Raw genomic sequence first — 26,402 nt, forward strand, 5'->3', positions numbered from 1 at the left:
TGTGTACGCCGCTGCCTACTCCAAGCAGCCTGGGCACCGCAGCAGCGGAGCTCAAGCATCCTTTAGCCACCTATCTGGGGAGACCCAGAACTCACACTTCGGCGTCCCGGCAGGTTCATCTTTAATTTCCAAGGTTGCCGTTCTCCTGACACAATCCGCAGCATCCTCTTCCCCAGCCCGGCTGTGGATGAAGCTGGGGCTGGACTGGATCCAGCAGCTGGGGCAGCCTGGGCCATGGTGCGTCTGAGCCCCGAGCTCTAGTAAGGCAGCAATAGCAGTGTGGTTCTAGCCAGGCGGGTGCCACTCCCGGGAGCCTTCCCCCAGCTGCCACAATGTTCAGCTGGCTGGGTAACGATGATCGCCGCAAGAAGGACCCTGAGGTCTTCCAGACGGTGAGCGAAGGGCTCAAGAAACTCTACAAGACCAAGCTGCTGCCTCTGGAAGAGTATTACCGCTTCCACGAGTTCCACTCGCCTGCCCTGGAGGATGCTGATTTCGACAACAAGCCCATGGTCCTGTTGGTGGGCCAGTACTCTACCGGCAAGACCACCTTCATCAGGTGAGCCGCATCTGGGTGGTGAGCCTTCCCGGTGAAAGTCTTCCATTAAGGGCTCTGAAGAAATCCCTGTGGGAGGCCTCAAAAGTTGACCCTGCTGCCAAGCTCAGCATGGAGCCTTACATGACATCCCTCCTCTGTCCTTAACCCGGGTCATTTTGAAGCTTTCAAATTAAGTTTTTTTTTTTGGTCTGGTTTGTACACTGTGAAACTGAGATACAGAAGGAACCAGACACCTCATGAAGATGGGGGTATCATAATGTTCCCTTTGACCAGGACTGCTCTTCTTGTCTTGTGAAGGGCTCGGGATTACCCAGGGGAGCCTTAGCTTGGCAGTGGAGTTCTCATGGTTGCCGGCCTGGGAATGGGGGTGGACCGGAGACCCTTGATAAAATGATAAAAAGGTCCACTTGGTCTTTATCATTTTTCCTTCTCTGACAGCGCTTTTAGGCCTGTCTCTTAGAGAAGAGAAGCAGGACTTAATAGACTTCCTTCTTTGATCTTAATGGTTCAATAATAATATTAAAGCTCACAGAAGTAGAGGAGATGCTGAGATGCCTCATCCAGCCCTTGACTTTGCAGGTAAGATAGCAGAGGTGAGCGAAGGGTAAGTGATAATTTAGAGCAGCACGAGATGGATGCAGCCCGAGGTGCACGTGAAAAATGTTAGCTAAGTGCCTGTAACTTCAACAGTGACCCTTCCACTCCATTGAATGATAGAAATTGGATTTGCAAGCATTCAGAGAGAGTCAAAAACATCCCTATCTCTGAAGCACAGGCCTCTCTCCATCTTCAGTGTAGACAATCTGTAAGGCCAGGCTGCCTTTCTCAAAGGTTGAGGGGTACACATATTTCAAAGGTCGGAGACAGCTTATGGCCCTGTGAGTTGAGAGTCACTCTCTTACAGGTGTGACATCCTCCCAGAGTCAAGGGCATCCTTTTGCAGGGGGTTTGAAAGCAGCAGTCCTCATATTTCTGGGTTGGCATCAGTGACATACAGAGCCATGTGCTTTGCTTGGTAAGGAGAGCTGTGGAGCTGACAGCCCGGTGACTCATTTTCCAGTTTCATGTCTCCAGAGCTAAGCTTCTGGGAGCCGTGTGATTGCGCATGTATGTGTGCTGTGCTAACCCGTGCTGTCCGAACAGAGCACCAAGATGTTTGTCTTTGTGGAGTGGAGTGGCTATCAACTTGACCTGCAGCTTTACAAAGGCAAATGATTTTTTTCAAGTGGGATTTGGGGGTCAGGGTTATTGACTTTAATATATTTTAAACATGAGAGATAAATCTGTTGTTTTTTTTCGCTTTCTTTTTTTAAATCTAAATTACTTTAAAGAAAAATAATGAAAGCTGTAGAGCTCGCTTTAGAAAACCACGTGTATATCCTAAGTTTACCTGTAGTGTTGAGTGGATTTAACTGGGAATACAGCAGGAAATCTTGGATTCAAGGTCAGCCCTTAATTTTATTAAACACCAATTGGTGCCAAATGCTACAGAGATACCTGGGTTGTGCACACAAGGTTCTTTGTATTGTCATTCTCCACCCTATTGGGTTTGTGCCTCATGGGAAGTATGGGCAATCTGTAAACTGTTTTTGGCTTCACACAGCCTGCCCTGGCCCTCTGATCATCCCTGGTCAAGGCCCTGAGGATATTAAGCTATTGGAACATCTCCTTCCTGCAGCAAAGGCACTTTGGTAGCTTCTGTGCCTGAGCATCTCCAGGGACTAAGCTCTGGGGAGTTCCCAGCAGCCATCTTGCAAAATGGGAGGGAAGAAAGGCAAGTGTGTTTTAAGAGCATGGTCCCCAAGTAGCAGAAAGGTTTAAGTGTCTCTGTGTGGGATGCCCTCTGGATTTTGCCTGAGTCACCACAGGCTGTTACTAGACCTAAGAAAATAATAGAGTGTGGTAACCCCATGTTATCCCTTATCTGAGGGAGGCAGATCCCTCTTCTTTCTTATCCTCCTAGTCCAAAGAGGCCCCCTTCCTGCTCATAACAATAACTGAATTTAGCTCATGGACCCAAAGCTGTTTCCCCTCTAGAAAGAGGGCAAGAGTTCAAAGAGTCCACTCTCCAGACAAGGGGGACTCTAACAAAGAGGTCTCCCAAACCAAGCTGTACATTTTTCTCTCTTCTCCTTAAATCCAAGGGTTTCATTTATTATTAGAAAGTGAAGAATAGAATGAACTTGGGAAAGAAACAAAACTGTCCATAACCTATAACTCAGAAAAAAAAAACATTTAAAATAATACATTTAACTTTTCTGTACTTATAGCAGCCATAGATTCTGTTGAGGTCATGCCATGAATGTAATTTTATATTCTAGAGTTTTTTAGTTAGAGTGTGACTGTGCCTCACATACCGATCATTTTATCAGCTACGTAATATTTCACTTGAGATAGATGCTGTCTGTTTCTTAATTAGCTGCTGCTTTCGAATGTTCCTGATTGTTCCTGGTTTGTTGGCTGCTGCAAAATTATCCTAATAGTGTCTTCTCCACAAATTGTTCTTGTTTTTTCAGAGTTTACAAGAAACCAGGAAAAAATATACAAAGGTTATGCAACATTTTTATAAATTTTTAACCTTTTAAAAAGGGTTCTCTATTGAGTCACATTCTGGAATTGCTCCCAAGATGGTAGTATGCACAACTGTCACATTCCTCTGAGTGTGTGCACACTTGTCTTAGGAGCCTTCCCATCTCTGTGTGAGGCCTGAGAGTGGGAAGAACCTTTCCCCTCCAGGACTCACCCGTCGAGTCCCTCATTATTGGCTGTTTGTCTCCTGAGTGCCCGTCCACTTCCAGCTCTGTGTCTTCACCATGAAATCTATTTCTTGTCTCGGGTAAAACACACAGAAAGGACATTCTTCTAATAACTAATTGACATGCTATGATCTCTGCCTGAAATAACTTCCCTGGCCTAAGGCCCAGCAACCCAGAGTAATAAAATAAACAATAAATTGGTCCGTGGGCTGCTCCCTCCAACACAGTCTGTCTTTTTGGAGCACAGTAGCTCTGTGTCCCTTGCAGCCTCCTTCCACCTCTGCTGTTTCTTTTGGTGGCCTGAATCTTTAAGCCCCTCCCTCTCTAGACTGTTGGACTCCTTGCCACCCTTTCTTGCTATTTATTTTCTGGGCCTCCTCTGTCTTCTGGCAGACAGGAGAGAGGAAGTAGAGGTTGTCAGAGGCTAATCCAGGTAGCAGCTCTCACTATGGTGTTCTTGGTCTTTGCCTGGGCTGAAGAGGAGAGGTCTGAGGTTCAGAGCCCCCACTGGAATGTCTGGGTTGATCTTGAACCTCTTCTGTAGTAAGTCTTGGACCACTGGGATGCTGGGTGTTCCAAAGTGAGCCCAGCTTAGCTGGCTCTTTGAACTGTTCACATTTCTTCTAGGACTCTGCAGCCTCCACCAAGGGTGACTGATGTAGTGTTTCCTGTGTTTTCTCCATCCGTTAACATTCCCAGGATGGAAAAGGATAAGGTTCCAGGAATGGGAAATCAGACCTTACCTGGGTTTCAGTATGTGATTACCTCGTGGAGATGATTTTTATGGAGACAAACAGCAGAGAGTTCATTATTCTGGGGAAACCCACTCCTCTGCCTGCAGCTGTACCTACACCACTTTAGGGCTCTGCTGTCTGTACTTAGAAGATGCTCTTTTATTGTCTAGGGTTCTAGTCTGTTGGGTTCAAAGTGAAGCTGGATAAATACAGTTGCTTTTATCCAAGGTTCATTGGTTACTGAAGGGAGCACAACACTTCAGACTAGAGGAATCAATCACCTTGAAGCCAGGCATCTGGGATTCAGTAGAGACAACAGTGGAGATAGGTTTGAGTACCACTCCCATTGGCTTAACCCAGGCTAGGTCAGTAGAACCTGGCTCACCTACTTTTTAGATAAGAGGCTGACAAGGAAGGATAAAGGAGGTTACACCTCTATTTCTCTCTGGTCTTGTTTCCTTATCCATACTATATGAATCCTAGTAACCACTTAATGGAAACAGGAGAGTTCAGAACCAATTTGTACTATTTAGTTCCAGGTACCAATCTCTTTCCTCTTTCTAGATAGGGATGGCCCTTGGGAGGCAAGGGCAGCCTTCTTCCTGTGCCACCACAGCTTGGTGAAGGTGAAGGCTTGCTGCTTCTCTGTACTGCAAAAGGGCAGAGGGGAACGTGATGCTGGAGTAAGTAGTGTCCCAGGTGGGCAGGCCTGTCGTGGGGTGGAGCCAGCAAGGGAATACTAAGACCAGCCAATCCCAGTTCTAAACTCTTCTGCTACAAGTACTTCTTCCCATAGCAGAGGGCCCTCAAACAAGCACCATGGCCAATTTTCCTGGGGCACAGAGCTGACTTCTTAACCTGGCTATGTTTACATCTATTTTGTGTCTCTGTGTATATGTTACTCTCCCCCTAAAACTAAGTCAGGCTAATGGGGCAAGAATTATCCTGACTCTTAAAGTAGAAGGACCCATGGCTGAGGTACCCAACAATATAGATGTCTAACACAAAGACCCATAACAGAGGACAGTTGTGTTTTCGAATATGCTTAAACTCCATGCAGAGGGAGAGAGAGCTGTGAGTTCTGCTGTTACAGGAGTGAGGAGTCTGTGTCGTGTGGGCCAGGTGGGGCATAAAGGCAGCCCTGAGGGTTCATTTCTCTAATTATCGTGTCAATGTGGGAAAGTCTGCTACAGGTCTTGCTTTCTCAAAACTCTCATGTATTACCTCAAACAGTTTAACTTTTTAGCTATCATAGTTAGAAACCAGACGTTTCCCTGTTTGTCAGCCAGGGAGGTGGAGGCCATTCTTTTAAGATGTTCAGTTACTTAGGTATTTACTTTGTATGTCTATGCTTGCCTCTCTGTGTGTGTGTGTGTGTGTGTGTGTGTGTGTGTGTGTGCGCGCGCGCGCGCGTGCGTGTGTGGGTTCTATATGTGGAGGTCAATTTGCCAGAGTTGGTTCTCTCCTTCCACCTTGCTAGAGATCAAACTCAGGCTGTCAGGGTTGTCAGCAGGTGCCTTTGGCCCCCACTGAGCATCCTGCTGCCCCCCCCTGTTCTTTTGAGCAACTTGTTCAGGACCATGTCAGTGTTAGAGTTGTGTGGGTCCCTAAGCCACTGAAGAAAACAACATTCTTCAGATGACTTAGGCCGCCTAACCTGGAGCCTCCAGCAACAGTATTTGCAGGTCCTCAGCTTTTGCAGTTCCATCCCTTTCTGGGGTTAAACCCAGCAGCTGCTTAAAGCCTGGGCCTCTTCGATTGGGAGATGGGTGCATGGAAGATAGGCCTGGTTGAGACTCCCGGGCTCTATGCCATACCCTGCGTTCTTAGGTCATCAGGAAAACAGACCACATGCTTAGATTGCCAACTAAGCAGGGCATTAAAAAAATGAGGAAAATGTTATGAAATACTTTTTAGTTAAGAAGCATATGAAGAAAAATCACCCTCGTGGGGGAAAATCAGAATTGTGTTGAATTTCCTCACACATATTTTATGGATTAGCCTTTATTTATCTTGTATTGGATGGCAAGGGAGGGGAGACACCAAAATCCTCTCAGTGTTTGGGACCTCAAATTTGACCCTGAACTTGAGCATGCTATTTTTTATCTGACTCCATGGCAAAATTGAATTAATGTCGTCATGTTTGGTGCAGGTAAGGTTGGTTAAGTGGGAGGAAGTTCAGAACACAGAATGAGCATGAACTCAATATAAGGGTTGCTCTGTCCCTTTTCTTGTGTCCCGTCTCAGCTGGTCCCACCCAGGCTTGAATTAACTTCTCTCTTTTTTTTTTTACACAGCTGTGGGAATGTTTTCACCCAGCAACAGAGGCGATCTGTCCCACACCCTGTAAAAAGTAGCGCATGAGATTCCTCAATAGATTTAACTTTCTGGACACAGTGGTGGCTTTGTTTGAGGGGCACCCAGTGCCACAAGCCATACCCAAATGTCTCTGAGAATTTATCCCATCCAATTCCCAGCTTGGACTGTGGCCTCTGGGCATGCTGTTGGCCTGCTTAGTCTCTGGGTTTCCCCAGACTCATACAAGGTCAGCAAGTTTTGGGTTCTGTGAGTGTAAGAAGGCAGCAGACCTAGCCCAGAGCCCTTTGCCCAGTCACCTCGGGCAGTGGCTCCACAGCTCCCTAGGAGGCTGACCTGTTAGGCTGGGCTGTGTCACTCTTTGTTCATCTGCTGAGTACAGCATGTCTTACAGAGCTGGAATCTGAGACGCCTTCTAAAGAACATGAGCTCATTGCTGCTGTGGCCTCGTTCATTCTGGGCATTTTTGAGGCTGCCTTAAAAATGGTTCTTTCCATCCCTCTAGTTCAGCTGTCCCCACCCACACACCACCACACCTCCTCTCTGGGTCTGCATAGGACTGAGCAGCCAACATTGACTGTCCCAAATCAGCCCACAGGTTCTCACAGGGAATCTGGCCTTACTGTTTCTCCGCGTCCTTTTGAAAGCCGCTGGGTCAAGACCTTTTGTCTTTTGTCTTCTGATAGCAAGAGCATATTGCATATACATCATACATACACATAAACATAGGTATGCATATGCACACACCTGGTCACTGAGACTAAGTGTGCAACCAGGGACCGAGTTTCCGGAGACATGTGTGGATCCCAGGACCTGGCTCTAACCACCTTCTTGCCAAATTATATACCTTTGGGATTTATATCACATTTTGCTTCTAGTTCCACATGGGGGTGAGGGGATCATTTCTGACCTGTCCTCAGAGGCAGCTGCATTTCCTGGAGGAGGTTAGGTGGTCGCTAAGGTGATGAAAGGCATGCACACATTTGGGCAAGTTAATTTTCTTCTTTCCCCTTTTAAAATGAGAAAAGATGTGCTATAATGGGTAACGTGTAACTAATTTAACTCCCAGAAGAATCTACAAGGTGGATTTACTCCCTAGGTCAGCAGTTCTCAACCCGTGGGTCATGACCTCTTTGGGGGTTAAACAACCCTTTCCCAGGGGTCACCTAAGACCACCAGAAAACACAGATGTTTACATTACAATTCATAGCAGTATCAAAATTACAGGTATGAGGTAGCAACAAAAATAAATTTATGGTTGAGAGGTCACCTCAACATGAAGGGTGTCATATACATAATACACAATATGTATTAAAGGTCACAGCATTAGGAAGGTTGAAAACCACTGTCTTAGGTAGATTTGGCAAGGAAGATCACCACACCAACAGCCCAGTGGATATGGATAGGAAATGAGATGGCCATGGAGCATTTAGAGCAATGTCTGGTATATTACAGGAAAGAAGTCTGAACCATGCGCCTTATGTGGTGGAAGGAGGAGCTAAGGGCATGGTGTTTGCAATAAGCACTTTCTAAAGGGCATAGTCCTCATAGGCAGAGAAGCAGTGGTCCTGTATCACTCAGGAAGTCCCCAAGGGAAAAGTTTGCCAAGAGGGCAGAAAGCACAGTCCTATGTCTGGCTTTGTTTTTCTGACCACAGCTCCAATACAAGCTCTCAAAATAATCTTCTGACTGGAAGAAATTTTTTCTTCATACTCCTCCTAGTTGCTAGACTGGGATGGTAGAGGTTTAAGGAGATCCCTAAGGCAACCCAAAACTTAAAAGGCTCCCCCACACTGCTGCTGTAGTTAGTCTGAGCAGATCGTCAGCGTCCTCTGGGATTGGATCTGCAGCTGCTCCACAGGCTCCTTGGGGACAGAGTCCATAGTAACCCAGCCCAGGAAACATGGAACAGAATTCAGCTCCAAATGCTTCCTGGAGGCACAGATAGCTGCTGCGACCCAGAGGAAACCCAGCAGGCCTCCGTGGTCCTGCCGCCCTAGAGGCAAAGGATGGCAAGGAGCTCAAAAGTGAGCCCGGGAGACTGGACCTTGAGGCCCAGAGCTGCCCTGTCTTTGCCTGGGCCTTGGTCAGCTTTCTGGGAGGAGACTTCTCAGAGGAGTCAAAGATGGGAGAAGAGCAGCATCAGCGTCTCCCTACTGGGGCATGGGTCATTACTTGAGAAAGCCCTATTACTTGAGAAAGCCATGTAACCTTTTTCAGCTTTCTTTCTTCCTACCTCAAGTGCCACTATGGGTGAACAAAAAACAGCATTTCTAGACTTTCAGAATAAAATGTAACACTCAGAATTACTATTATATGTCAGTGGTTATTTTTTAAAGAAAATGGCAAGTTTAATATGGACCCCACTATACTGGCCTGGCTGTGTGTTTGGATCAGGTAGGAACCTTAGAAAGAGTAGCATTGCTAAGGTCTTGAGCAAGCAGGTTAGAATCATCAGAGTAGAGCCCTTAATCCATTAGCTGATGCTCCCCAAGGGCCTTGAGTGTGTAGCCAGTACTAAAGACCAGGAAGCTAGGCCTCTGTGGTTCTCCTTGTTCCTGAGCACTCATTTTGTAAGTTTCTTTCTGCATCAGCGACCTTTATTGCCCAGCAAAGATGCTCTAGAACTGTCTGATGTCTGGCCAGTCCAGCCCCCAATGTCTGTGTGCAAACTTGTCCCAAGGTCCTAAAGAGCTCTGCTGCCCATTGGCCTTAGTGACTTCGCCCTGGCTAAGCATGCTTGCTCCCTTTGTGTTTGCCTCTATAAGGGGCAACAGAGTTGGGGAGGCAGGTGGCCTTGAGCTCTCACTGCTTAAGAGCAGAGACGTGCCTGTCATGCTCTGACACCATTAGAGTCTCAGGAGTGCCAGCACCAAGGATGAAAATAAATGGTTGCAGGTGATACCATTCAGAAGTCCAACCCTGGCACAGTATCTTGGGAAGCAGAGGAAACACTGAAGATCACACTGGACAGTCTCCTAGTAGCCTGGACCATAAGGTTTAACGCAGGGAAGAGGCCTGTCCGGGGTCATGCATGGCAGAATCAGGTGCCGGATATAGAAAAAGCAGGTTATAAACCACCCTCTACAAATAAGCAACCATGCATCTCCTCCTTTCCTTCTTTCACTGAAATAATGTGTCAATTCCTATACCACCATTTTTCTCTAAACAAGAGAAACTGCTACCAGATATCAATCGGAATTTCACTTAAAAATGTAATAATTCATATAATGGAATTCTGTATGACAAGGGTTATTAACAAGGGTAAAGTAAATCTGGATTGCTGTCTCTCAAATGGGTTGGGCATAAAATAAACTCATGCACCCCTATCATCTGCATAACCACTGCACAGTATGTAAATTTCTACCCATGAACTGCACAACATCCTTTGTGGTTACTAAGTCTCAAGATGGGGACAGGATGTGTGTGTGTGTGTGTGTGTGTGTGTGTGTGTGTCAGGTGCAATAAAAAAACATCAGTAGATAAAAGGTAAAATTTGTCAGATACAGAGATAAAAAACAAACACATGGAAAGAAAAGCACAGTTAAAATCTCAACCCAACAACTTCACCATGAACTGAAATGTGGCAAAACTGTCAGTGCCTAAGGCTGCAAGGGAGAGACTGTCTGGAGAGACTGTCTGGAGAGACTGTCTGGTGCAAGTGCAGCATAAGGTGACTGGAGTACAGTCATATGGGAGAAGCTTGTATCAACTGGGTAATGACAAGAAGGGAAGGTTTAAACTGCCTAAAACCTTCAGTTAGGGCCAGTGGGATGGCTCAGTAGATAAGGACTCCGCCCACCAAGCCGGATGGCTGAGTTCAATCCCCAGGACTCAGAGTGGAAAGAGAGAGCCAACTCATTACGATGTCCTCTAATTTTCACACAGGCATAAGGACACATGTCAACATGCACACATACACACACTGAATAAAACTATAGCACACAATAAATAAACACAAATATAATAAGAGAAACCTCCAGTCACCTGTGTGTAAGTGTGCCAAAGCACAAAGTCTATAGCATATGTATACAAGAAAATTCCTAGAAGGCGACAGAATGCAAAGAATAAAGACTAGACAGAGGGACTGAGCTCTGGGGTGAGTTGGGATTCATTCTTCATAGTTTATCCTTTATACTGCTGTTTTGTTATATCACACTTACAGTTTTCACATTAAAGAACTAGCCACATATCTAACGAACGATCTCGAACCTGGGATTGTCTAATTATGTGCCCGTATATAGAAATTTCAGTGGCTTGCTTTGATTTGTGATGTCTGCAATACTGGAGTTAGAAACCAACATCAGTCCATGGGTTACTTCATGGCCCAACCCTTGCTTTTCTTCACCCCTCCTGAGTCAGGGCAGGGAGAGGACCTAGAGAGCAGAGTATGTGAAGTTCAGCTAAACTCCTACTTCCTTTTCTCAGTGGTTGCTCTGGGGCTGTGCTTATCCCATGACCTGTGTATGACCAGCTTTGTAGCAGACAAATGGGCCTCTAAAAGCACCATGCCTACATAACTCCATTCCTTCCTTCAGGTACCTGCTGGAGCAGGATTTTCCAGGCATGAGGATTGGGCCTGAGCCAACCACCGATTCGTTTATTGCAGTGATGCAGGGGGATGTGGAGGGCATCATCCCTGGGAACGCCCTGGTGGTGGATCCGAAGAAACCCTTCAGAAAGCTCAATGCCTTTGGCAATGCCTTCCTGAACAGGTGAGTCGGGGTGGGGGTGGGAGTACACTGCTGGGTGGTCTCTTTGCTTACTTTGTGGGCAAAGGAGAGGAGTGTGGTCTGGGACACTGTCTTTTCTATACCAGCCTTTTGACTGCTACCTGAGTGTAACTCATCATGGTATGGGACCTGACAGCAGTAAATGCTGGGCTGGTACCACCTGATTAAGAGCCACGGAAAGATTTGACAGTCCTGGATCAAATGCCCTACCCCAGTGAAAGCATTAAAGGAAGTGACATGTTTCCCAGCATTTGCTTACACCATGCCTGGGATTATTTATAGAAGCAGAAGGAAGCATTAGAAGGTTCCTTCTTGTTCCTGAAGGTTCTACTTGGAAAGAATACTGGCCTTAGGGAGAGGCCTTGAGTTTGAGCAATAGCTCTCCTAAGCTCCTGTGTGACCTTGGAAGGTCACCTCCCTTCCCCTAGGACAAGTTCAGGTCTGAAAACACCAAGGTCATCATGAGGCTTTGGGTGGAGAAAGCCCAGAGCGGTGATTCTCAACCTTCCCGTTGCTGTGACCCTTTAATACAGTTCCTCATGCTGTGGTGACAGCAACCATAAAATTGTTTCTGTTACTACTTCATGACTATAGTTTTGCTATTGTAATGCAAATATCTGTATGTTGTCTGATGTTGTTAGGCTACCCCTGTGAAATGGTGGCTGGACCCCCAAAGGGGTTGTGCCCCACAATTGAGAGCCGCTGCTCTAGTGAGTGCTGGACAAGCTAATCTGGCCTTCAGATTAGAACTGTACTCAACTGGAATGTGGACAGGTGCCTGGATATACTTGTTAATATTATTCATCCAATTTACACATATACTGCACTCAATTTCAAGCCTATGTTTTTCTCATTGGAGATATTTCAAATGAAAGTAGACTATGGGGTTTGGCTTCAGATGATCCTGGAACCAGATCCCACCTTGAACTGTGACTTTGGACAAGTTACCACCCTTCTCTGGGTCTCGGTTTCCTTGGGTCTAAAATGGGATAGTAATAATATCTCTGAGGAGTGGGTGCAGAGGTGAGCAAGAAACTGAACAGAAGGCACTCCATTTCTAGTGCATAGTAAAGTAACAGAAATGTTAGATTGTTGTAGGGCAGTCACTGTGTGGATCTTTCGGTTTTTAAAGTTTGATTCATGGACTGAAGAGATGGCTCAGGAGTTAATAGCAGAGAACCTGAGTTCTCTTTATAGCACCAAGCTCTGGGTGCTGACTGTAGGGAATCCAGCCCTGCCTTCTGCCCTTCATAGGCATTGTATATGTTCATGTATACATACCCCAACGTAGATACACATATCAATACATATTTACAGTATTTTTAATTTAAGCTGATTTCCTAATGATTCAATGAGAGAAATGGGTACCTGTTGGTGCCATGATCATCTTTAGAAACTGAGGCTTATTATCCAGAGACATTTTCAGTGTCTTTTGTCCTGTAAACTTTCCTATAGTGATGTGCAACCCATAATACTCTGAAACAAGAAGGGACAGGTGGCCTGGTAAACAATATGGAATGCCAACTGGCAAGAGGTGTTTCCAAACAGGATCAGGGGGACGCGAAAAATCACTGGGGAGGGAACATCAGGAGGTGGGCATGGCTTCTTAGAGAAAAAGGTTGAATCTGCAGAAGTAAATCGGAGTGGTCAGTGCTGAGGTGAGTTGGGTCAGGTCAACGTCCTTGAGACCCGGAGTTTTCTCACTACCTGGAGCTGAGTGAGGAAGGCGCAGAGACATGGGAAACTAACACAAAATAGTTACGTGTTGAGGGAAGATGATGTAAACGAATGAGTCAGGAGGTGTGACCGAGGCATCTGGGGCGGGAGACACGATCCACTCCATTTCTGATGCCTCAGTTTGCAGCGAGTGACTGTGAGTCAGCGAAGCAGCCTCATTCTTCTGAGCCAAAGAGGAGCTGGCTTCCAGGTGAGGGGGGAGAAGAACTGGGGGTGCAGAGTCACTCATCAAAAGAGATGGAGGGCAAGGCTAGTGGTTAGCCTCCCTTCAGGATAACTGCTTACAGTGATAATAGTATCTACATGTAATGGCATATGGTCAGTTCTGATAACAGATTTTTGTAATTACTGTAGTAGCTAGCACATTCCTGACAGAGAAGTGCCTTTATGACATGTCATTAACCAAACCCAGCAGGTTCCACTAACTTTTTGAAGCCAAGGAAGTGTGTGTGTGTGTGTGTGTGTGTAGAGTCTGTGTAACACTGCACAAACTCCTTTAGTATTGCTGTCTTCATCCTTAAGATGACGAAATGCAAATTGCAGAACCTCAGGGCTCTGTTCTCTTACAGCAAATGTATGAAGGGCCCTGAGAGAGGAAACTCACAGGGAGAGCGAGTAGCTGTCCTGTTGATTTCACACTTGGAATTGAGGGGGAGCAGGATGGGGGAAGACACTGCTTCGCTGTCTGTCTTGCTGTACTGCTTGCTTTTGTAAACCGTAGAATATAGATTAAAGGGTTCTGAAAGCAGTTTACAGCGAGCGTACACAGGAAGCTGTTGTTGGAAGGGGGAGGGTGGACACAGGAGCAGTGCCTCTACAGCACCTGCCTTCTCTCTTTCCGTCTGTGCTTTTGCTGATTAAAGTGTTTAGCCTGGAGAAGCAGACCCAGGTAAGGTCCTGCTGCTCCAGCCACCGGGGTTTGTGGCTACAGGACCGGTACAGGGCTGCTCTGGTGAGTCAGGGTTGGAGAGAAGAAAGCAGGGTGGCTGTGTTAAGGGCTGCCCTGCCCCCCAGGCACAGTGCCAGTGCCAGAGGGCTGAGTGCATGCTTTATTGCAGGAGACTCTAGGCCTTGAGGCAGCAGCTTGGATGAGCCCAACAAGAGGAGGGCTGAGTCTAGTCCACTGGCACCTGCTGGAAGTTCTCGTAGGAGAAAGTGGTCCCAAGGGGCTCTGTGGAAAAGCTGGCATTTGACATGCGCACAAAGTAACGGGTGGAATGAGTGAGTGGGTGGGTGAACAGAGAGCATTCCAGGAAGAGGAAATCGAAGAGAAAGGAGACTGCAAGCAGACAGGATGACAGCGGCTCAGTGTAGGGCTCTAGAGCCGTGGGGTGGGGCACTGTGCACTCGCCACTAAGAGAGTAGCTGATAGGGCCACCTGGGGCCTGCCAGTGGTGACCACTCATCTGTCTTGGGCTAGCCACAGATTCCTGGTCAGTCACCTTCCCTGTACCAAGGAGAATCCATTTTACACATCAATGTGCGTCCCTCTTCCTCCTGAGGAAGGCTAGACAGCCATCCTAGAGCACTGTCTGGCTGCGCTGGCCCTTTAGATGCCCAGATAACCTACTCCTAGGAGGCAGGGCCCATCTCTCAAGGCCAGCCTGAATGCTACCTCCCCAGGCAGCCCTCTCTCAAGGCCATCTTTCTGCTTGGGTTCTAACAAACCTTTTCTGACTTCGAGGTGCTGCCCCTTTCACCCTGGTTTTTTATTGCTGTACATTGATAGCATCTTTGCCTCTACCAGGGGCAAGGATAAAATTTGGTATTTCATGGGGATCTTGACACCAGGGGCTCAGAGTATGAGCCCAGGCTGCCTCAGGATCACTTTGGGAATTCCTCAAAGAACAGATCTCCAAGTTTACTGCAGTCACTTTCAGACTGGCCCCATGTGGGCTTACAGATAAGAACACATGCAAGATGCATAGGGGTGTTGACTGAGTATCAAGTCAGAGGGGGCTTCCCATACCCTAACTACGCAGATCTCAAGATCTGAGAACACTGTGTAGCGGAGATAGAGTTCTCATTGACAATCAGGAGCCAGCCGAGCTAAGTATGTGGCCAGGGATCGTTAATAACTCGGGGCCACAAGCATTAAGCCAAGGCTTTGATGGACATGTGGGATGGAATATCACTCTGGAGTAACCCTATTGGCCAGCCAACATTTTACCAAGCACTCTGGATATAAAGCACTCCAAAACAGAATGTGGCAGGTGGCAAGAAAACCGTAACTCACTCCCAGGGTCAGCTGCTATACCTAACAGGCCCACATCATGAGGCCTTGGGGCCCTGCAGCCCATGAGAAAGTCAGGTGATGGAACCCTTGAGGCTGAGCCAGTGAGGTGCCTCAGTGGCTTACCACAGCTTTCTTCTCACCATCTGTGCAGGTTTGTGTGTGCCCAGCTGCCCAACGCTGTGCTAGAAAGTATCAGTGTCATCGACACACCGGGCATCCTCTCTGGTGAGAAGCAGAGGATCAGCCGAGGTAAGTGACATTCCTGGCAAGTGGTAGCTCTAGTTTCCCACTCCTGGTTTCTCCTACATAGCTGCCCCTGGCCTCTCAGTAGCCCGCTGTCCTTTCAGCTTTGGATTTTGGATTTTTTCAACAGACACTTCCGTAGCCGAGACTGGCCTTGAACTCCTGATCTTCTTCTTAGGTACCGAGTTTACAGGTCCATGCTCCAGCGTCCAGCTGCCCCATCCTTTCTATGCTGTGTTTTATCTTTAGCAACATTAGACAAGATGCACTTTCCTCAAACCTGATGCTGGCAGCCTGGACGGGGGCCAAATTAGCACTTAGAAGCCAGCTTCTGGGAAGGGTCAGCCTTAGACTGGTATTTTCTCTGGGAAGTGGCCAGGGCTCTCTCCTGAGTTGACCTCAGGTTACACATGGCTCCCTGTAGCATGTGCCTAGCCCTGTTTGCCCCATGACTCCTAACACACAAAGGACATTTATATTATCATCACAGCAGGGCCCAAGAAGCCTTTCTTCAAGGGCGTGGCCTGTGCAGGTCACCACCCACTCACCCCCACACCTCAGTGTCTTCAGACATAGAATAACTGTCTATATGACCCATGGATCTATCCTTGTGGATTAGCAGTGCAGGCCTTTGGCCCAGGGAAGGCTCTGGGCTTCTCTCTCATCCCCTTTTGAGCTGCCCTGTTTCTGCTACTCATATCTTTGGGGTCACACAGTGGCTGTGTGTGATCACAAACAATCAGAGAGATTGCTGGGAAATACCCTTCTCCAGGTGATCCTTAGGCAGGCCTTCCTACAGCCCCCATTCTAAAAACAGTGTTAGGGGTAGAGTACCATGAAGTGAGTGAGCAAAATTTCCCTCTGTCCTGGGAGGTAAAAGCTGGGAATCAGAGAGGCAGGAAGCGTTTGAATCAGGAGGGCACCTCCCAGGCTCCCAGGGTCCTCCTCACGGATTCTCAGTTCCTGTAATTGGTAACTTGGGACAGGATCCAGGAAGCCTGGGCCCTGATAGAATGAGGAGCAGTCAGTCTGCACTCACCCTGAGTCTGAGTCTAAGCCTAAAGGGGAGTGCAGGCTCAGAGTAGTCTGCAGCTTGCTTGGGAACACTGAGAGGTCAGACCCTAGGCTTCGGGAGGGGGGAGTGCATCCCATGCACCTGCTAGATCAGTACAGCCTGGCTTGAAAGAAGGTCTGGAGAGGACAGCCTGTAAGGGTAGTTCAGTTATAGACAGACAAAGCCCCAGAGGTCACAGGAAATACATCTTAGGGCCTTCCTATTTAGTTCTGGGACTGGATCACAATGGGTTCCTTTCTTCCCTCCTTAGATGCTATCCAAAGCTACATGTTACAGGAGTCCAGGGTTGGCTATGTGTGTGCCTGTGCAGATACATAAAACAGCTTTGTCCCCAGAGACACCTGTCTTCCCCTGTCAAACCTCAGTGGCTGCTTTGCACTTACTGGGCACTGGTGTTCCTGGCTATATTTCCATACCCTCTCTCTGAAAACTGATAAAACATAAGGTTCTTCTCATCTCTGAGCAAAACAATGACTATGCCAGGGTGTTCTCTGTGGGCCTGGGTCCCCGACTGATGAAGCTGCTGGCAAAAGCAGCCTTTGAGGCAAACAGGAACTGGGTAGGGCAGCCACCAACCTGCAGCAGTTCTGACTTTAGCACCCTGAGAAGATCAGAGTCAGGGAGGACATCAGCTATCCCAGTGATCCAGGTGGTGGTGATGGTGGGACTTGAATCGGGAATATTGCCTGGGTGCACAGCCTCTCCCATCCTTCATCATTACCATAAAGATAGAATCTCAGTTCATACCACTCCAAACCCTGTCACTCACACATTCTTCACACATATGCCCATTACTCATAATCCTCCACATGCTTGTACACCTCCTGACACTCACACACAACACAGGTGTACAATACACAGATGCGAAGTTGACTGCCTAGACTTCCTTCAGCCCTGGGGTTGGCCACAGTAGATTTGCTACTTCCCACCTTCCTCAAGCCCGGGTGGGCCAGGCCTCCTCATATTCTTGCTGACCGAGCATTGCATGAGGGCTCTCGCTGAAGGGTTAGCAGAGCCTGGAATTAAGTCCCCTTACCACACCACTGCCAGCTCAGTGTTTGTGGCTCAACACAAGGATCAGAGTCAAGTCAGCACAAAGACCGTGCTCTGATCTGACTAACCCCTGGCAGTACTGAAAAGGAAGCTGCTCTTCAGGGCTCCCAGGAAGGACCTCAGACATCATAGGTGTGGGCCTTCTGTTCCAGACTAATGCCAAACAAAGTGTGGTCCTTGCTTCCAGGCTTGGGGAGTGGTGAGGGTCAGGTGTATGTCTATAGAGAAACCAAGTGTATGACATTTTTGGGCTAACACTCAGGTCTGGAAGAAAAGGCTCTGGAGTAAGCAGGAAAGGCAGGCAGAAAGCTGTTACTGGAAGGGGCAGGATGTGGCTGGCCCTGGCTCATTACTGGGAAGGAGTAAGGATGCAGTAATGGGGGAGCTCAGAGGGATCCGGAAGGCCTCATACCTTTTTACCTGGAAGCCACATTTCCTATGTCTCAGACCGAAACCCTGCAAAGTTCCACTCCGGGAAAGTCACCGCAGAGCTACATGCTCTCATCCCAGACTGTACACAGATGAAAGCTCTTGGTCCAAGTGCTCAGCAGGTTCAGGGCAGGTGACAAAGAATGGGAGCCCTGGTCCTTGGCTTTCTGCACGTTATCATCACCTGTTGGGAAGGCCAGGGAGGAATAGGGGACAAGCTTCTCAACTCCAAGTTCCCCCTTGAGACTTTGAGGGTGTGTGTCATTCCATATAGCCTACCGCTGAGCACATAAAGGCTCCTGGGGTTCCTCAGATGACCCGCTGGTAAACCCGTCTATGTGTGGGCATTCGTGTGCTGGGGAGGAGCAGCTGAGCCCCGACACCCTCCAAAGGTCTTGTTTCCTTACTGGGGCCTTCTGGAGGCCTGTGTTAAGTCTGATGTATCGCTTCCCATTGTCAGCAGATCCCTTCCCCCACTTTTGGTACTGCATGCCTCTTTTTCAAAACATCTCTAGATGGTAACAGGTTTTTATGGGGTATGCTACATGGCCACCACAAGCATCCTGTTCACTCTGGGTGATGGGAACTGTAAGGATCCACTGAGGTCGGGTTTTGAAACTGAAAATGCAAAGAATGACACACTGTATGTCAGACAATGAGGGGAGCGCTGGGTGATTAAGGAGTGGCCCTGCTTTATTGAGTTTGTCTCATTGATTTCCTCTTGCCTGGCATTAATTAGAAATGCTTTCTTCCCGGCTCCTGGAGCCTGGGGGTGGTGGTACAGATCCCCGAAGGCTTCCCAGACACTGGCCTGGAGCCTATCCACTGGATCCCTGGGTGCCAGACGACATTTCAGGAAGAACCCAGGAAGGACCACCTCTGTCTCCCCACCCACTGATCTACGATTCAGAGACCATGTGCATAGTTCCCAGGAGTATCAGCCATTCCTGAGATAAAGGGATATAGCCATCTGATACACCTTGGGCATGCTGTATATATTTTGCAGTCTCCATTCAGACTGAGCTCTGTCCTCCTAAGGCCAGGCATGCTTTCCATAGCTATATAATGGGCTCTGCATTCAGACAGCTGTGACTACTCACGTTTTTACAGCCTAGTAAAAGGCGTTCAGATGTGCAGAAGGCCATTCAGAAAACAAATGGGAAAAGTAGTCCCCTGTTCCTGTCCTGACTGTACCCAGCGATAGCCTTTTCCATGCCTTTATTTCTGGGTATACATATGTGGTAAGTCCAAACTATGGAAGCAACTTAACATGCATCCTCTAGGTCACATAGGCCCTGGAGTTGCCGGTAGCTCGGAGGATGGGCCTCGGAGCTTGCAGAGCCAGGGCTTCAGTCTTACCGGCTTCCCAACCACACACCTCAGAGGAGGCTCCTCACTGCTTGTCATCTGATAGCAGCTTGCCAGAGTTTGCAGAGTTTGCAAAAGTGGGAGGGTTAATAAGAGGCCTCGTGCTTTCTTACTGCATCATAGGAAAGGTTCCTGGAAGCCACCAGTTTGTTTGCCCGCAGAGCTTAGCAGGCTTCCTGCAGGCCTGCCTCGCAGCCTCCAGCATTCCTATCTCCTGTGCCTCACCTCCATGTTACTGCACTCCCTGTCCTCACACCTCTGGGCCTGGAAGCAGAGAACTGGAAACCAAGAGAGGAAGTTCAAAGGTCATCCATCCCAGAAGCAGAGACCAAGGATAAGCAAGGGGATTCTGTTGCCCAGCATATCAAGTTAATGAACTAAGCAGAAACTACAGGGAACCTACTCAAACCAGTGATCCTACATAGAAACTGACATGCCCAGCAAGCTCTATCCTGTGAAAACACACTGAGGAGTTCTTTATGAAGGGGCTGGCCATTTGGCCAACGTTATAAGAAAGTGGTGTCAGCCACTCATCTTTGATCATCACAACCCTGTGGTTAAAACATGGGTAGATCCAAATTTAGAGACTGGAAAACTTAAGGCCCAGAGGTGACCTGTTCAGTGTTTCTTAAAAAGATGTGTCAACTGTGTGCAGCATATGCTGATGGAGTATCTGCCATGTGTGCCCTAAGTACAGGAGAGATGGAGACGCATACAGCAGGCTTATTTAGGTTGAGGCTGTATGGAAAGTTCCTTATATGAGGGTGATGGGTACCCACTGTTAGGGAGGTAAAGCTCAGTTTGTAAAGTGTTTGTCATGCAAACATGAGGACCCGAGTTTGAGCCCCACACCCAGTATAACAAAAAGCTGGACTTAGAAGCAACTGCATCTCATATACTTATAAATCTGGCTCTGAGGAAGCTGAGACAGATGGACTCCTGGGCTTTCTGGGCAGCCAGCATAGTATCTGGTGAGTTCCAGGGATAGCCTCCCCCTCTGTGGTTGGCTTTTCATCACTGTAACATGCACCTAAGGCTCATAACTTAAGTCAGATCTGTCTCGTGGTCCATGGTGTCCTGTCTTCACTGTTTCTGGCTTTGGTAAGAATGGAACATAAAGCAAGGTATTGGAGCACAGCAGACAAGGTATTGGAGCACAGCAGACAAGGTATTGGAGCACAGCAGACAAGGTACTGGAGCACAGCAGACAAGGTATTGGAGCACAGCAGACAAGGTATTGGAGCACAGCAGACAAAGTATTGGATCACAGAAGAGCAGGGTTGCTAGCCTTTTAGGGGCCAGAAAGTAGAAAAGGAAGAGCTTGGAATAAAAGTCTGTTTCTCAAAGATTGTCCACCACTCACCCACCTTAGTGACCCATTCCTCCACATAGCCCCTGTCTTCTGGTTTCCACTCACCTCCCATTAATTCCCTTGGTATTATGAACCACCAAGGAGTCAATCCAGTAGTTATCTCAGAGCTCTCATGATCCATTCACTTCCCCAAAGCCCACCAGCTGACAATGAAGCCCCCAATATGAGTCTTTTGGAGATCACTGCCTAACCAAACCCAGATAATTTCTCCCTCTTCCAGACCTGCAATTGCTTGGTACTGATTGGAACAGGAGTTCTAGAGTTCCTGGAACCAGCTGGATTACAAGTAGCTCAGTGCTGGATAGCCAGGTGCCAGAGGTCTAGTCACATCCTCAGGAAGGACTCCCATACAAAATAGAAGTTGGGAATTTGGGTGGGGCTGCAGCAGTTGAGGAAGGAAGTGATCTTGTGAGCTATAGGAGAATAAGTCACTGGAGTCTGTACCAAGAACTTGTTCCCCACCAGTGATGGGCATGGTCTGAACATGCATCAGTAACCTGCATCTTCTGCTTTGTTGCTTGTGTCTTGTGAAGAATTTCTGAGTCCTTATTCAAATTCAAAACAAGTATCCAAACAGGTCATGATAATACACACCTGGAACCACAGTACTTTGGAGGCTAAGGCAGAAGCATCTCATGTTCAAGGCTAAACTTGCCTATAGAGAAAGTTCAAGGGCAATGTGATATACTGCAAGACAGGAAGACCCAATCTCAAAATATCAGCATGAAAATAATGTCTAGAGTTCTTTTCCCAGCAGGTCCCTGACCCCTAACTTTAACAAGATAAATGGATAGTGGCCACCCTTTATGGGAGTAGTGATGCTTATAATAGAGTTCAGCATTTCCTGAGCATCTCCATCATCCTACCAGCCAGGTACTTCCTAATGATTATTTTATAGATGGAAAATGCCAAGTAGGTCTGGGGATATAGCTCAGTGGAAGAACAACTGGATGGCATGCATGAGGCCATGGGTTTGATTCCTACTACTGCAGACACACACAGACACACACAGACACATACAGACACACAGACACACACAGACACACACACACACACACACACACACAGTAATTTGCTCACGGTCAAATAGTCCAATGGATGGAGCCAGGATCTGAACCTAGAGACAATTTCCAAGACTGTGTTATCTTACATTGGACTCTTCACTATATGTCCAGCCCCCCAAGCTCCTCCCACTTACTGTTTCTCTGCCACAGGGTATGATTTTGCTGCTGTCCTCGAATGGTTTGCTGAGCGGGTGGACAGAATTATCCTACTCTTTGATGCTCACAAGCTGGACATCTCTGATGAGTTCTCAGAAGTCATCAAGGCCCTCAAGAACCATGAGGACAAGATGCGAGTAGTTTTGAACAAGGCTGACCAGATTGAGACCCAGCAGCTGATGCGGGTATACGGGGCCCTCATGTGGTCCCTGGGGAAGATTGTGAACACACCAGAGGTGATCCGGGTCTACATCGGCTCCTTCTGGTCCCACCCTCTCCTCATTCCCGACAACCGGAAGCTCTTTGAAGCTGAAGAGCAAGACTTGTTCAGAGACATTCAGAGCCTACCCCGTAATGCTGCTCTTCGAAAGCTCAATGATCTCATCAAGAGAGCCCGGCTGGCCAAGGTAAGGCTGCCGCAAATAAATGCAATGTAGACAGGTTCCAACGTAGAGATCGTTGTGAGAACTGAGGCTCCTTAGATGGGAGAGTGTGGGCGGTTATAGTTGCTGGCTCTGGATTTGATAGCCAGGTTAAAGCTTGGCTTCCTCCTCAGTGATCCTCAGGAGAGCTATCTTTGTGTAGCTTCTCTGTGCCGTTTTCTGCGTTAGTAAACTGAATGGGCTGGTGGAGGATGAAGAGGAAGAGAGGATGAAAGCCCTTGTCACTGTACCAGATACCTTCATGTTCAGAAGGTGCCATTGCCAGTGTCTACAACAGCAGTGTTCTCACTGTGACCTTCCCTTTCCATATTCTCACCAGGCTAGCCCGGTACTGTGTGTGGTGAAAGAAATGGATTCAAAGTGGAGTCGGGAGGCGGGACTTGGCAAGTTCAGGCTCCTGCTGAGGTTGTTCTCTGCCTGTCTTTTCAGGTCCATGCCTATATCATTAGTTCCCTGAAGAAGGAGATGCCCTCAGTGTTTGGGAAGGACACCAAAAAGAAAGAGCTGGTGAACAACCTGGCTGAGATCTATGGCCGGATTGAGCGAGAACACCAGATCTCCCCTGGGGACTTCCCCAACCTGAAGAGGATGCAGGTAATGAGGGTCAGCAACCCTACGGTTGGGAGAAAACATCTTGTTAGTTGGCTGCCAGAGAATGAAGGGGCTGACAGAGCTCCTGGGAGAAACCAGAGTCATACGCCAAGGAGGTGGCATTAGACACATTACTCAGAGCAAATGCCATAACCAAGCCTGTACAGAAACAACCCAGTTGTCCCCTAGGACATAGGTGTATTTGATGACACTGAAGACCTTACCTAGTGAAGGCCACATGTTCAACATCTCCACCTTCTCCAGGATAATGCTATAGACCTTTAAGTGCTTAGGTTAACCTCTGAACTCCCTGGAAACAGTCTGGCACACAGCATCTTTGGTGTATGTTACAAGCCCTTGAACCTAGGGCTACCACTTGGGTTAGTGTATTTTGGGGAGTGGAGGGTCTTCCCAAAGGTCATTCTCAGAGGGACCATTTTCATCGGCCTTTTGTACAAGAGTCAACTGAGGTCTTAGCATTTTCCCAGCAAAGCATTCACATAGAAAAGCCAGGAACTGTCCTCGGAATCCAAGCAAGAAGCCACCATGCTATTAGAAGCTAGATACACACAGACCCTTCCTGGCATCTATAAACAGGGACTGCAAAGGCTCTTGTACACTACTGCTGGGAACCCAGTGAAATATCTCGTCTCAGCAAGGCCCTTGGTCTGTGTCTTGCTCTGCTCTCATAGTGTTCTCTGTGGCCCAGCCATAGAGAGGATATGAGAGGCTTCCTGCCAGCACTTGCCTCTGAATTGTAGCTGTAAATAGCCTTTACATTTTCAGCAGTGCCCATCCTTGTTTAGTGGCCTCTTCCCCACATAATGAGATCGCTGTGGCCAGACCAGGGCAGCAGTAGGCATCTATGGCCTTCTAGAATGATGGTTCTCAACCTGTGGGTTGCGGCCCCTTGGGGTTTCACAGGGAGTGCCTAGGACCATTGGAAAACATAGATATTTCTTTACCTTATGACTCATAACAGTAGCAAAATTATAGTTTTGAGTAGCAACAAAAGTAATTTTATGGTCAGAGTCACTAAAACAGGAGGAACTGAGGTTGAAGAATTAGGAAGGTTGAGAACCACTGTTCTAGAAGCAAGGAGAAATTGAATGTTCTTGGTTGAGGGCCTTTCATGACTGCAAAGATTTTCACAGTAGAGCATGTCTCTTTTATGATGTGGATGGGTGGCCATGTGAGGGTGAAGGGTACAGCTTTCATAAAGTCTACATGCCTGCCTGTGCCTACTAGGTCAGAATTCTTGACAGGGGTCCAGTCTTTTGATAGCAAGGCAATTCCAGTGAGAATCCCAATTGAGAGCTATGAGGCTGGGAATGATCTTTCGCTTCTGTTGTGTTTTTAGTTGACTTGATTTCCCATTCTTGTCACTCTGGCCTTGTCACCAACTGTGACTAGTATATAACTTTACCTCCAAGGAGCACCAAGATCAGTAGGTAGGGAGGTATCAAAGGCACTTTGCTGTGTGTTTTTCAAGCATAAGCCTTCCTGGAGACCCACAAGATTCCATCTCAGAGGGCCACCACCTTCAAGATCACCATTTAACAGCCCAAACTAACTTTGGAAAAAGTGTCTGAGCTTTTTCTTTCTCTTCCCAGGACCAGTTGCAGGCCCAGGACTTCAGCAAATTCCAGCCACTGAAGAGCAAGCTGCTAGAAGTGGTAGATGACATGCTGGCCCATGACATTGCCCAGCTCATGGTGCTGGTACGCCAGGAAGAGACCCAGCGGCCTGTCCAGATGGTGAAGGGTGGAGCATTTGAGGGAACCCTGCAAGGCCCCTTTGGGCATGGCTATGGGGAAGGAGCAGGAGAGGGCATTGATGATGCCGAGTGGGTGGTGGCCCGGGACAAGCCTATGTATGATGAAATCTTCTACACCTTATCCCCAGTGGATGGCAAGATCACGGGTGCCAATGCCAAAAAGGAGATGGTGCGCTCCAAGTTGCCCAACAGCGTGCTGGGTAAGATCTGGAAGCTAGCCGACATTGACAAGGATGGCATGTTGGATGATGAGGAGTTTGCCCTGGCCAACCACCTTATCAAAGTCAAGCTAGAGGGGCATGAACTGCCCAATGAGCTGCCTGCCCACCTCCTTCCTCCATCGAAGAGGAAAGTATTGGATTGAGAGAGTCGGGTAACTTCAGACAGACAGTGTCAAAAGAGAGGATAGACATAATGACCCCCCCCACAAACACACACACACCCCCACACACACACAAAGTGACAGTCACACTATAAATGAGAAGGGTTCATCTTTGTTTGAGCACTTCTCCAAGTTCCCAGGGTTGGCAAAAGGGCAGCTTTGCCTCCTCTGTCTTAGGACATAGCCCTGTGTCCAGATTTTCGCTCCATTTCCCATTCCCCCAAAGACATGAGGCAGTTAACACAGATGGCCTACCCACCCTATCCCCAGTGCCTGCACATCTAGGCTCAGAGCAGATGGGAAAGTCTTTTTGTGGAATAGACAATTCGCTTTATTTTCTATGCTGTTATTTTCCCTCTGTGGCTTCCTAAGTAGAGATGTACTCAGGGGCTGGGGGCTGGGAGGGAAAGGAGAAGCTGAGTGAGAATGAAGAAACTGAGAGACCTCCATAGGACACTGCACCCCACATGTGAAAAGTCACTGGCCTGTGTTCTCTGTGTTTTTCTAAACCAAGACTCTGTCTTCCTCAATAAACGGGGACCTTGAATTCTGCCTGCCACTTGGTGTCAAAGACTCCCAAGTGAAAAGAGTAAAAGAACACTTTGGTAGGAAAGAACACAGAAGCCTCCCTCTGGTCTTCTTGAACCGGGCATTTGTAGTTCATGGGGATATTGCCCTCACCCACCCCCAGCCTAGTATCTCTGGATACTCAGTTTCTTTATATATACCAAGCCATTCCTGTGTGGTAGGAGCAGGGTTAGGCACTTTATATGTTTTAGTCCCTGTGACCTTCACAAATGCCCTAGGCAAGTACGCTTTCCTCCTATTACTGCATTTTCCAGGTGAGGAGCCAAAGACTCAGCGTAGTGTGGGGTACCTCCCCAAACTCCTGAAAGTCACCAAGAGAGAAAGCTCAAATCCAGAACTTGTCCCAGTTCTGTGATGCATGAACAATCCCAGTATTGCTACCTGGTGAAAAAGCACAGGACAGTCTGAACTCATAACTTCTCACACAGCCTTCCAGAGCATCCAGACAAGGAAGGGAGGCTCACTAGCCTTTGGTGGACCATCAATCTGGCCATCTGTCACCTTGTAGAAGCAAACTGTGCCTTCTGGCCTGTGCCTCCTGCTCACAACATCAGGAGAGTGGGCTGGCCTGCCTGCTACATGTCATCTGTGCCTGTTCCTGCTCAGCCTCCCATTCATTAACCTAAAGCATCCCAGCTCATATTTAGCCACAGGCTTTTACAAAGCAGGATGCCATGCTAATTCACAGAAGGACATCTTGAGAGGACTGGGACCTTGTTCTCTGTAGAGTCCTGGGGACTCCGTTGTACTCAGTGCCCTCCATCTTCCTCCATTCTCTCCCCTGGCTTGC

General features: G+C 47.9%; 1 protein-coding gene across 2 annotated transcripts; it reads left to right on the forward strand.

Annotated features, from left to right (window-relative positions):
- On the forward strand, window positions 1–26,402 carry EHD3 (EH domain containing 3). 2 transcript variants are annotated; one of them, XM_080931903.1, is made up of 7 exons: window positions 1–559; window positions 10,904–11,080; window positions 15,223–15,320; window positions 21,826–22,238; window positions 22,704–22,868; window positions 24,479–24,586; window positions 24,771–25,010. In XM_080931903.1, the coding sequence occupies exons 1-7, from the start codon at window positions 333–335 to the stop codon at window positions 24,858–24,860; spliced, it is 1,278 nt and encodes a 425-aa protein (XP_080788029.1). In that variant the 5' UTR covers window positions 1–332; the 3' UTR covers window positions 24,861–25,010. The 2 variants fall into 2 exon arrangements, with proteins under 2 accessions (XP_080788029.1, XP_080788028.1); XM_080931902.1 differs by having other exon boundaries at window positions 24,479–26,402.

This window comes from Micromys minutus (assembly GCF_963924665.1).
Source record: "Micromys minutus genome assembly, chromosome: 1".
NCBI classification, from domain to species: Eukaryota; Metazoa; Chordata; class Mammalia; order Rodentia; family Muridae; genus Micromys; species Micromys minutus.